This window comes from Pan paniscus, chromosome 5, assembly GCF_029289425.2.
Source record: "Pan paniscus chromosome 5, NHGRI_mPanPan1-v2.0_pri, whole genome shotgun sequence".
Taxonomy (NCBI): Eukaryota; Metazoa; Chordata; class Mammalia; order Primates; family Hominidae; genus Pan; species Pan paniscus.
The window spans coordinates 20,878,664-20,891,431 of record NC_073254.2 but is presented as its reverse complement, the minus strand read 5'-3'; the positions used below and the strand labels follow the sequence as shown (position 1 = coordinate 20,891,431).

The window sequence follows — 12,768 nt, the reverse complement described above, 5'->3', positions numbered from 1 at the left end:
GAGCTATGCTTGGTGAAACAAAGGGCATTTTTAAAAAATTTGGCTGATTAAATGTAGTTTAGAAACAAAATAAACTTGCATAAACTTGCAAGTGTTTGGAAACAGTCTGGTTTGGTAATAGTCACTATGTTTAAACCCTGATGCAGATGATGCTGTGTATCTGGACAATGAGAAAGAAAGAGAAGAGTATGTCCTGAATGACATCGGGGTAATTTTTTATGGAGAGGTCAATGACATCAAGACCAGAAGCTGGAGCTATGGTCAGGTGAGCCACTTAAAATTTGTTATTGTCAAGGACATTTTTACTTCATATTTTTTGTCACATGTATCCCTGCAGGATCCCATATATCGATATTAGACAAGCACAATTTCATGCTTTTTAGGATCTGAGACTCCAAGGCAGAGAGCATAGGAGTAGGGACTCATAAAGACAACTGCATAATTTATCAGCTGAAACCACATATCTCTGGGTATTACAGTGTTACAGAAATGAGAGATTCCATGAATAATGTGGCATTCTATTGAGAAATGCTTTCGCCACTTAGAACAGTGAAATCTCATTAGTTCAACCTGGCTTATAAAGAAAGGTATTTTGAAAGTGATGCAAAGAATACTGCAAGGGTTGTGCCCAATTCAAAGAAATAGCTTCTTTTTTTTTTTTTTTTTTAAGTGTTAGCTTAGGGTACTGCTAATTAGAAAAGAGAGTTATCATTTCATCAAAGGAAGGGCCACTGAGCTTTTACATAGAAAGATTTTATCAGCTGCAAGTTGATTGTCTAGACACAAAGTAGCAAATGGCATTTCTTTAAGATGTTCAGTCATTCAAACTATTTCAGTTTGGTATCTTTATCAATGGAGCAAACGAATGATATTTTACCAGTTTTCCATAAATAAATGCATGTCCTGTGATTTCAAAATGATTTTTAATTAGCGACACAAGAGGGGGCGAATGTCATTTCTCAGGAGTTTTGGCTGGGATGGCTGGAACTGTGCATCATTGTGCTGGGCATCCAGCAGGGAGTTTTCACGGAATCTGGTGGTCACAGGGTACTTTCTTGGCTCCGGATGCCTTGCTTTGACTTCCATATGGGATCTCCCTGTGTTCCTCACCCACTGCTCCAGTATCCGTGTTATCATGCCTACCTGGCTTTGTGAACAGCTTCCCTGACTCCGGAGAATTACATGCCCAGTGCTCAGGCTTCCCCGCCTGCATTTCTAATGTCCTGCCAAGCTACAAGCTACGTTGGCACCCCCTGTTCTTGGATTCCTGCCTGACTCCCTGGTTTCAAGCCATGAGGAGGGCCTCAGTGACATGCAACCTTTGACTATACTGCCTACTGCCTGATGCCCTTGTCTTGGGTCCCCAATTTCTAGCCTTTAGCCTGGTGATTCTATTTATGGCCCAAATATGACAATCTATAGATAGCTAACAAGGGGAAAAGTCATCAAGGTGGGCAGCAAGGAGGTCTGGAAAAGTGTCCCAAGCCCAGTCAGGGCACTCTTTGCCAGCTTGCCTTTGGGTAGGCACCCTGGAGCACAGTCACTTGATTGTATCTTCTGCCACTCAAAGAGGCTATTGCTGTGTATCCTTTGGCCAGAATAAACAGCCAAGCGTGTTTACAGTGATGCAGGGAATCAATCCGTTCTATGACTATTTCCTTAACTCTCCAGTTAGTTGCTATCCTGCCCAGCAAATACAGCTGAGAGAAGCTGCTTAATAAGAACCAAAATACTGAGCTATTTGCATACCTGAAGAACTAGTGCAATTACCCATTACTGCATCCATCCTGTCAGTTTGGGATACACCCAGAGTGGGTATTCTAACTGGACTGAATAAAGAATTGTGTGGTAATTAGCCATTATGATTGTGGTTTCTGTCACAAGCACTTGGGTGGATAGCACACAAGGTTTCTCTATTCAGGAAAATCTCTTACTACAGTGAGGTACAGTATAGGTAAAATCTTCCTGTCTTGCTATTTGATCTTTATTCCTTTTTAAGAAAATTCTGGTATTGCCTGTGGCTAGCAGTTCTTTCTAAGGAGACTGAACTGGTACCAGACTCCTCCCTTGAAAGTGTAATCTACTTTCTGCAGCCTTCTGCCCTCTCCTTGATCCTGGGGTCCACCTTGTCTCAGAAGAGGGGAAACCTTAGAGGGACAGTCACTATATGAGGTCTCCTACTATTTTGGGTGCAAACTAAGTAGTGTGAAGCACCTTCCTGTGATACACCTGAGAGCTCTTTATTTTCAAAATGCACGAGGATTCACATTACTTTCGAGGTCCTAAGACTCTGGCCTGACTTTGGTAAATGATTCATTCCTTCTTCTTGGGTACAGGAGCCAATATGTTGAAAAGATCTTCTAAATTGAATCATTTTCTGAAGAACTTCAAGTCAGCTTATGATCCCTGAGTATATCAACTCTCTAGTATTTCTGTTTATGTTTCTGGCTTGCTTTTATATTCTTATTCACTTTAATGAAAAACAAAAGAAGATGTCTCATTCCTTCTACTTTAATATTTCATACTAAAGATTATGGGAGATCACTATACAGGAAACACACATTTCTAAACATTAGGTTGTGGTTTCATGTTATTTTTCATCAGAATATTTTGCTTGCAGAGTGAACACTAGTTTCTCTTTGTTTTTCTTTCTCCAAATAGTTTGAAGATGGCATCCTGGACACTTGCCTGTATGTGATGGACAGAGCACAAATGGACCTCTCTGGAAGAGGGAATCCCATCAAAGTCAGCCGTGTGGGGTCTGCAATGGTAAGCAGCAATTACTGATACCTAAAATCTATTACACCTGTCATTTGCCTCAGTATATATGCCAGTTCATTAAGAGCTGCTGAAATGATGACTTACACTTAATAAACTTTCATTTGTAAGATTCTAGCTTCTGACACCCAGTTATAGCTCCTGGAATTTTCTGAGCTTATCATGTGCTATAAAACAAAATTATCGTCTCAATACTGTATGTTTCTTTGGCTTCAGAAAACAATGATAGATATAATGATACTGTAGACCAGTTATTCTTAAGAACCCCTTGCCTAGAGACTGAGGAGTGATCATGACAAAAATGTCAATGACTATAATCAAACAGTTGATCAACCAAACATCAAGGTGCACAGAAGATGTGCAAGGCACAGCTTTTCTCAATTTTCACACTGATAGTAAGAGTGAAGAAATGAATGGCTACATCTCATCCTAACTCCTGTCACAAGGATGTGTCACTGTAGGGCTTTCTCACTTACGAAGTGGGTATTGATTCTTTGCAGGATCCTGTGTGGTAAGTAGGGCAGCCATTACTCATGCACTTTTACAAGTTAGGACACAGGGTAAGGACAGCTTTCAGTGACAAAGCCGCAGCTAGAACTCCGGTCTGCTGACTTCAAATCTAGACATTTTCTACCTTTCATGCCGCTCTCTGCAGGATATCCTAAAACAACTTTGAGAATGCAGAGATCTTGCAGTGGAACAACTTTCTGAGAAAGGAGATAGAACTCCCATGAGTGGGAAGGGTGGGCCAGGCATAGGACGTGGATTAAATGGGATGTCCAGGACCCATGCAGTCCTGGATTATATCAATGTACCCAACATGGAGAGCCAGATGTTGGTACAGAGGAGTAGACCCAATCTGGCTGAAGAGTAGATTATTTCTGAAGAAATGTTAAACTGGGTGGTATTTCAAACAATCAAAGACTGAAAAAAAGAAATACTTATATTACCAATTTCCTTAAGTTTTCTAAGAAATCCTCTTTTTGAAAGAATGTTATGTTTGAGTTTGGTTTGTATATTCTTTTGAGCTAAATGAAATCAATATTGTTAATATAAAAATATTAGACTGAATGATATGAAATATAATTTCTGGTTAGCTTTTAAGAATGGTGGCTTTTCTTTTATTAATAACTAAGCTACATGTGAATTTAAGAAACAGCAGAGCATAAAAAGTAAAAGTAGAAACCAACATGTAAAGGCAGTTTTGTTTCCTATGCATTTACATTCCATAAGGGGAAGCCAATGAATTCCAAAGATTTGGGGGAATGTTGAATTTGGGAAATGTTTACCAAAGTGTCATGACCGTTTATAACAAACGTATATTAGACCTGCATCTGATCACTATTTTTACTGTTTCGCCCACAAGATTTCTCTTTTTCTTCTTTGAAGTTACCATAACAATTTTGCAGTAAGAAAGGAAGCAACAGCTAGCAGTGGTTAAATTTAAATTAATTCCTTCTTAAGCATTCTAAAATGGCACACTCATCAGCACAAGCTTACTCACACACTGTGTGTACTTTTACGCACCCAGAAGTCAGAAATCACTGCCTAACAGAAGCCAGTGCAAAAGAGAAGCAGACAGGAAGCAGTTAACCTAATGTGTCTGTCGTGGCAGCTGGCTAAGCGGAAGCTGTTAATTATTGAATAAGCACACACACTCCTAATGCAAATTGCCCTGAGATTTTATTAATCATATAAAGCCTATGAAGTTCTAAGTTTGAAAATTTATATCCCAATTAAAAGATTTAAAACTAGACAGAGAAAATCCATTTGGAAAACGGTTTGGTTTTATTTTTGGAGGGGGAGAATTTGGGTGTTAAGGGGTAGAGGTCCTGACCTGAGACATTTTGAGCAATATTTCTATTTCCATCACACCCTTGTTTATATATACAAAATGTTCAATGGTTTTCAAAAACACTTTCACCTCTATTAGCTCCTTTAAACCTTAGAATACCTCTGTGAATCTTTCCAAAATCTGTTCCGTTTTAATAATTTTAAAAGCTAAAATACTGAGCCTCCAAAAATCAATTTAAAAAATGACACAGAGGAAAAATCAAGTGTTCTTTGGTCATTCAGGCAGATACTCTCCCGTTCACAAATCCTGGAAATCTATCATGAAATTTCTGAATGCAGTTAAACAAAGAACAAAGACAAAAAAAATCTTTAAATTTCTCAATGAATGATTTGACTTTATTAGTATGAAAAGATGTGCCTGGAGAGCCCACAAGAAAATGTTCTGAAGTTGTGGACTCTTAGCCAGAACCCTGTTGCAGGGCGACAGAGCTGTGTGTGTTTTCTCAGGGGCTGGGCCCAGGCTTCACAGGTAAAACAGAGGCTGGTGCAGAGTTGTTCTGAATTCCTCTCAAATACCTCCCAGCCTGGTCATAGAGGCCAGAAATCCCATTCGCAGGTTGCAAATGCCAGAGCAGCGGTATAGGTGGCATGTGGACTCTCCAGAAGAAATAGCACATAGACCTCAGTTCACCCCCAGGTGAGAGTGAAGGAAGGCAGAACTTTCCTGAGGGCACTTGCTGCTGGGAAACAGTGAGGATGAGCAGACCGGTCTTTGCTGGGTATCTGGAGAGAGTGGAGCTGGGTGGGGACAAGATGCAGAGCACACGACTGGGGCCCCAAAGACAAATTTGCTTACTGTGGTCAAGGACAAGTCTAGCACTGAAGGTTGGCAAGGAGTTTTCAGGAAACAGGTGGGTGCATGTTGAAAAAAGCACCGATAACCCAAATTGTGCAAACTTTCAATGATAATAAGAATCTGAATTTGGGCCAGGAACGGTGGCTCACGCCTGTAATCCCAGCACTTTGGGAGGCCGAGGCGGGCAGATCACCTGAGGTCAGGAGTTCAAGACCAGCCTGACCAACATGGAGAAACCCTATCTCTACTGAAAATACAAAAAATTAGCCAGGCATGGTGGTGCATGCCTGTAATTCCAGTTACTCAGAAGGCTGAGGCAGGAGAATTGCTCGAACCCAGGAGGCAGAGGTTGTGGTGAGCTGTGATCACACCATTGCACTCAAGAGTAAAACTCCATCTCAAAAGGATTTTAAGTGCACAATCCCCAGATAAAAATACTTATTGTTCAGTATATTTATATTTATTGTATGTGACCTTGGGTAATTGTTTGTTGTAGAAGGTTGTCCTGTGTAGAATGTTTAACGACATCCCTGTCTTCTACCTGGGGGAGGCAAGTTGTCATAACTGTTCCCTTACCAGTTGTGACAACTCAAACTGATTCCACATATTACCAAATGTCTACTGGGGGTAAAAATCACCCTTAGTGAGGACCACAGCACTAAACCCCTCTGTGACTCAGTTTCTCCACCTATGGAATGTAAGTAACACTCTCTTCTCACCTGCATAGCGAATCTGTCTTCCTAACTCACTCAAAACCTGCTGGTTTTCATCCTTGACTGAAAAGAAAGTGAAGGCAGCATCATATGGGAAGCAACTCAGCTCGTGTCGAGGGATTGGACCTTGATTCTGGTTGTGCTATTAACTTACTATGTGACCCAGGGTAAATAACTCACCTCTGCTGGCCTCGCATCTTTGTCTTTAAAGTGAAATTTTGTCTCTGTACTCAAACCACATTGGCAGCAAGAATATTCTTTTATTCTTCAAAATAGTGCTCTCCCTTCTTCTATTTTTTCCTTTATACATTCAGTAACTTCCCTTGTTCTTATATTGAGTTGCTGTTATTTCACTTTGATGTAAAAGTAGGAAAAGTTATGACAATCTGGACAGCCTGGGGCTATTGGAGTTTCCCAGGAGAAAGCAAGTCCAAAATCCTGTATTCTCATCATCTAGAGATTAGGCCTGAGATGTTATAACCTTACATAAGCTAACTTTTGCTTAGGCTCCTTTAAATACTGAGTGGTGCATTTTACCAAGCTATACTGCAGATTGATTTAAGAGAGAAAAGAAAAAAAAGAGAAGCAATTAGAAAAAATGAAGAAACTTGCCCACAGTTATACTTCTCCCTTTAAATTGCATTGCTTGATTGCTGCTTTCTTTCCAATGCATTTCTGATGTGACAGTTCCCACCAGGAAAATTGCCAGAGGAAGCTAAGGAGAATGCTTAACTTTGTGCCATCCGAACACTTACTTCCCTCACATGGCATTAATAAAGCATTCTATTGCTAGCCCCAAGTTTCTGTGAATAAGCCAGACATGGACTCTGAGCCCTGAGTCAGACTATCAAAGAAGGTGGGCCGTGACATATTGTGACAAGGGCAGCATGGTTCTGGGGAAAAGGGAAGGCTGTGCATTCACCTGGCATTACTGCGGCGTGGTTACCTGTCTATGCCTGTTCCTGCCTCCCGACTGATAGGATCTGGCAGCAACTATGGGCAGAGAATTTCCCCCAAGGAGATGCAGCTGCTTCTGCAAAGGCTGCCGCTACTGCAGATAAAGGCTCATTATTCACTGTGACACACCTACAGGTACCACCTCCATCCATATTTGCTCCAGTGGGTCAAGGCATTACCAGTGGAGGATCTGTGTTGAAACACATGCTGAACCAGCGTGTGCAATGGGGAGGACTCTCCAAGAATCTTCTGGGTGAGGAAGCAGAAGCCCTTGGAAATGGTGTCCCTCACTCAAAGTCACACAGCAAATAAGTGGCTGAGCCGAAACCAGATATGGTCCTTACTCTCAGATCATATTACCTTAGAGGGCCACTATCAACACATTATTGCCAATAACACAATAATTATGTCAGATTGAGTTGCCATCTCCTAGAAAAGAACAGAGCCCCAAGGGAATGGAGCCCAGATGAGGCAAATTATTGAAAATGGGGAATAAGTGAAGAAAGGTATCAATCAGAGGATTCTAAATAGCCATAGGCACTGGGGCCCTGGAGAATGAGCTTCCAAAGACGATCAGGTACCAAATATGATATGATAATGGTGGTGGTGTTTGGTGGCGGTGGTGATAGAGGTAGTGATGATGGTGGTGGTGACGGTGGTGGTGATAGTGATTGTGATAATAATGGTGGTGTTGGTAGGGTGATTATGGTGGTGATAGCGATGATGATGGTGATGGTAGTGGTGGTGGAGATGGTGACGGTGATGGTGGTGGTGATGGTAGGAGTGATGGTGGTGGTAGTGATGGTGGTAGTGGTGGTGATGGTGGTAATGTGGTGGTGGTGGTGATTTATGGTGGTGGTGGTGGTGGTGATGGTGGTAAAACACTCAGTATTTACTCATTTGTTCGACAAATGTTTATGGCAATCTACCAGTCTGAACACTGGAGTACAATTGTGAACAAAATTAAGTTTCTGCCTTCACAGAGCTTACAGTCTAACAGAGAACACAGACTAGTACATAGAAAATTTTAGCTCAGCATGGCAAATTCTCTGATGGAAATAAGCATAGGGTTGTATGGGAAAGCAAATCTCTCAAATGTAGCTCAAAGGTTTCCCAGGACTAAACATTGGATCAAAAGATAGAAGAATGTCTGAGGTCCCACAGTAATAACTAACCATGCTATTATTTGAAGAAACCCTTTCTCCATGGTGGAAATTATATACAAACAGCTAGTCACCATAAGCACTGAAGAAAAATGTAGTAGGGGGTTATTTGCTCTTCTGGGGGCTTGTTTGTTTTGCAATTCAGAAAACTAAGGTTGACACAACTGAAGTTTATTCCATAGGATCTCAACATTTACAGTTACTTGATCCATGGTATTCTGATTCAGTTGTAGTAAGAAAAAAGGTAATATTAATGAGAAAATTAGGAAGGTAGGAGGAGAGAAAAAAACGTCAATATAGTTACATATTTTTAAATTTCAGTGTTTGTACTGCTGCCATCCTGGACTTTCCAGCTTCCCTTGAGATGTACGCATTTATTTTTAACCCTGGCCTTTTGCTAATATCGAACCACAATGCCATCATTAATCCCCATTAATACTTTGCTCTGACTATGCCTTTTGGGAACTAACTCATGACTAAACTTTTTTAACCAATCGATGTTCGATGTACTCTTTAGCATTGTAAAAAAATCTTGAACTTCAGCTAGTAAATCAAACTGACCACAATTCGGAGTAGGTCCTGGATTTTTCTAGGACGCAGTACAAGATGAATGACTGTAGACCTTTGAGATGAAATGGACTTTAGTGCATCCGATCCTCATGCATCTGTGATCCTACAGATAAACAGAAAATAAAGTTATTTTCCCTTTGTCCATCTTTTCCTCCCCTTCTTTTTGTCCCAGTATTTAGAAAGATTTTTTTTCTTTCCATGCATGAAAAAGAGAGCAATGACATAACTACTTTTATATCTTGCCAAGCAACTCCTCAAGGGGTTTACTATAAAACCATGTTTTGTTCATTTTCTTTCAATTGTTTACTTGCTCATCTTATAGGAAGCTTCACGTTGAGCAAACCTCTTCATGCAACAAACCTTAATTATAAATATTCAGATTACATTTAAAAGTTCACTTTGATTAGAAATTTCACACCTGAGTCATCCCAAATGAACTGTAAAGACAGAAATAAATATATAAAGTTTGTATTTATTTCTAAAGTTTATTCCTTGATCATACAGACCAGTCACAATGTACTTTCGTAACAGTTTTATTAAGAAAAATTTTAATTACAAAGCAATATCTAACCCATCCTTTGGTTTATAAAGCAGCTTAAACCTCTTTTTTTGGAGTGAACGGTCGTAGATACATCTGAGGACCCAGGTGCTCAATGGGCATTGTCCTTGGCATTTCTAAATCACCAAGGAACTTTTTCACATTTACCCATATGGATTTTAATTTTTGAAAAAGTTCCTCTATCAAAACAAATCATGATTATGTAATAATACCTGTTACCCCATTCTTGTGTCAGATTTATATAACTGCCAATGGGAACTTCTAATGATGGTGGTGGTGGTGGTGGTAATCATCTCTACCAGATAATGAGTATGACCACACTGAATATGATTCGGTGTCACTTTGTGGGGGTAAAGATACAACTTCCATCTGGTCTTTTCTAAAAGCGACAACAGCATACCTGCGTTACTAACCCGCAGATGCCTAGAGGTCAAAATTCCCCAGGTGGTGACCACTGCCAGATGTAGGTTCCATCATGGACTCGAGTCTCCATCCAGAGCTTCTGGGTCTCCAACCCTATCAGCTTTTATTTAAAAGTGTTATTGTCTCTTTCTATGATTCATATCAGGAATGAAATTTCTCAGTTTGGAACAGCAGAAAAAGGCAGAAGCCTCCGGTGTTCCTTGCAACCTTTCCAATTGTAATGTATATCAATTAATAGGAGCTCTCAGGGTGACAACTTTGGGAGAATCCACTGATTTATATTAATGAAGAGCGTTACTGTAGTCCAACAGAGTAAAGTACTAAATTACCAACTCTTAAAAAGATTTTTTAGAAAACCATTAAAGTTAAAGTCAAGGTATTTCTAAGAATGAAAGTCGTTTCTATGATTCTGAAATGACCCAGGGAATTCAATGATGAATGACAGGTACAGACTCAAAGCAATTCTCTAATGTATTGAAAGTAAACAATACCATAAGGTCACATTATTCACCAGGGATTTTCATTTCTGTTCGTTGAAGATTTTTTAAAAATTGACAAATATATTGGAAGCCAGTGGGAAAATAGAATTTATCTAACAGAAAGTATCTTCATAGCCAATTTTGAGAAATTGCATAAATCCATTCCATAAATAACCAAAGTGCAGGTGGAGAGACTGAGGCATCAGGAAGTTAAGTAACTTTATCCAAGGTTGCTGGTAGCACTGGGGGTGGGTCATGGGTTGCCTGGCCCCACTAATTCACACACAATGTTCTATTTCCCCTGGATTTGTCCTCTGTCTGTCCTCTCTCCAGGTCACATGAGCTCCTTGGATACAGATATAATGCCTTTTACATGCCCTGTCTGATTCAATCCTTCTCTTTCAGGTGGGGGCAGTGGGGGGACGATGAACTGCTCAGACATTATCTTTTTTCTCTTATGGTAAAAGCCAGCAGTGTAATGAAGTTTCCATTTGTGGTCAAACAGCTTGGTTTCTCAATTATTAAGCTTACATTTCTTATGCCTCTTCACCCCATATTTTTGGAGAAAAACAGACATTTATTACAAGGCATCTCTCGAATGTGATAATCATGGGCAATCTAAATGTCTGCTTTCCCTGAATTGCTTCCTGGAATGAGGTTTCAATGCTGCAGCTATTCTGTAATCACACAGGCTATTTCTGAAGCACAGGGATGCTTTACAGCACTCCCTCCAAGCTGAGCGGTTGGTGCTGTTCTCGTCTCCTGGGGCCAGCATCCCCAGGATAGATGGATAGCAAAGGAGCAAAGCAAAGCCAGCTCAGCCCTTTAGGATATGCACAGCTTCATGCACCTTGGGTTCCCTTCATACCCTCTTTCTTTCCCCTCTCTCCTCCTGTGACATCCTTCCCTTTTTCCTCCTCCTGCTCTGCATTCTTCCCTCTCTCATACGTCCATTCCTTTAATTCAGATATTTTTGGAGGCCTGTTCTGTACCAGCTCTACACCATGCAGCAGTGGTATGGCAATGAAAACAGCAGGCCACACTTGGAGACCTTGAAATCTCAGTTTCTCTCTCTCAGTCCACATTTGCTTATTTCTCTCATTATTGTCAATTAGTAAAATATGTTTTGGCCAAATGAGCATCCTCAGTAACTAAGAGAGACAAGGTTAATAATTTCCTGTGGTCATAGTTATCATGAAAAATGAGTCTAATTACCCACCCCTATCAGAGCTTGGGTCATATATATACCAAAGGACATTCATATATCGGTAGTTATATGCTTCATACTATTCATTACAGTTAGTTACAGGGTTTTTTTTAATTGAAGTAAAATTTACATACAGTAAAAAATCATGGATATTAAATGCACAATTCAATGACTTTTGATTGGGGTAATCACCACCCCAATCAAAATATAGACATTTCCACAAGCTCGGAAGTTTCCCTCATGCTTCTTCCAGTCAATCCCTACCTCATTAGGTAGCTACTATTCTGATTTCTTGCAATGGGTTACATTTGTCTATTCTTAAACTTTACATAAATGGATTCAGACAGTAGAAATAGGGCTGGCTTCTCTTACTCCATCAACTGTTGCATGTGTTTTCAATGCTTTCCTTACCATTACTAAGAAGTATTTGATTGCATTGTATATCACAATTTGTCTGTCCATTCACCTATTGATGCATGTTTAAGATGTTTCCAATTTGAAGCTATTATGAATACAGTTACTATAAACATTCTTGTACAAGTGTTTTTGTGTATGTGTTTTCATATATCTGGAGTAAATAGCTAAAGAGAGCATGCCTAGATCAGAAAGTATGTATATATTTAACTTTATAAGAATTGGCTAGTTTTCCAAAGCAGCTCTACGGTTTTACACTCCTGCCAGCAACATATGAGAGTTCCAGTTTCTCCACAGCTTCACCTATTCTTGATGTCTTGAACCTTTTTAATTTTACCCAATCAAATGGGTATATAGTGGCATTTCATTGTAGTTTTAATTTTCATTTCCCTGATGGCTAATGATGTTGAGCATCTTTTAATACATTTATTGGCTATATATATATATATATATATATATGTATATGCAGCATGTTTTCAAGTCTACTGATTTTCTTATTGGGTCATTTGTACTTTTATTATTAAGTTATAGTTGCTCTGTGTATATACCTCTCATTTGTCAGATACGTGTAGAACATATTTTCCCCAAACTATGGCTTGTAGTTATATTTTATAAATGCCATATTTTAAGTAACAAAAGTTTTTAAATTTTATAAAATCAAATTTCTTCATTGTTCTTTAATAGTCATCCCCAGTAAATGTTCTTTCCACATGAAGACTTTCACATGAATCACTATTTGCCCATGTTTGCCACTATTTCTCCTATGTTTTATTTTTGAAGCTTTATAATTTGAACTTTTACATTGTGATCTATGATCCATCTTGAGTTACCTTTTGGTGTTGTGTGAGGTAGGGA

At 39.6% G+C, this 12,768-nt stretch overlaps 1 protein-coding gene across 3 annotated transcripts in view; it reads left to right on the top strand.

Moving 5' to 3' along the window:
• The window catches only part of F13A1 (coagulation factor XIII A chain), a 188,161-nt gene that overhangs the window by 68,990 nt on the left and 106,403 nt on the right, over positions 1–12,768 (top strand). For all 3 annotated transcript variants that reach the window (XM_003806722.6, XM_063605135.1, XM_063605136.1), the window contains 2 exons: positions 147–265; positions 2,662–2,769. In XM_003806722.6, coding sequence (XP_003806770.1) covers positions 147–265; positions 2,662–2,769 — 227 coding nt within the window. The remainder of the gene's footprint in view (positions 1–146; positions 266–2,661; positions 2,770–12,768) is intronic.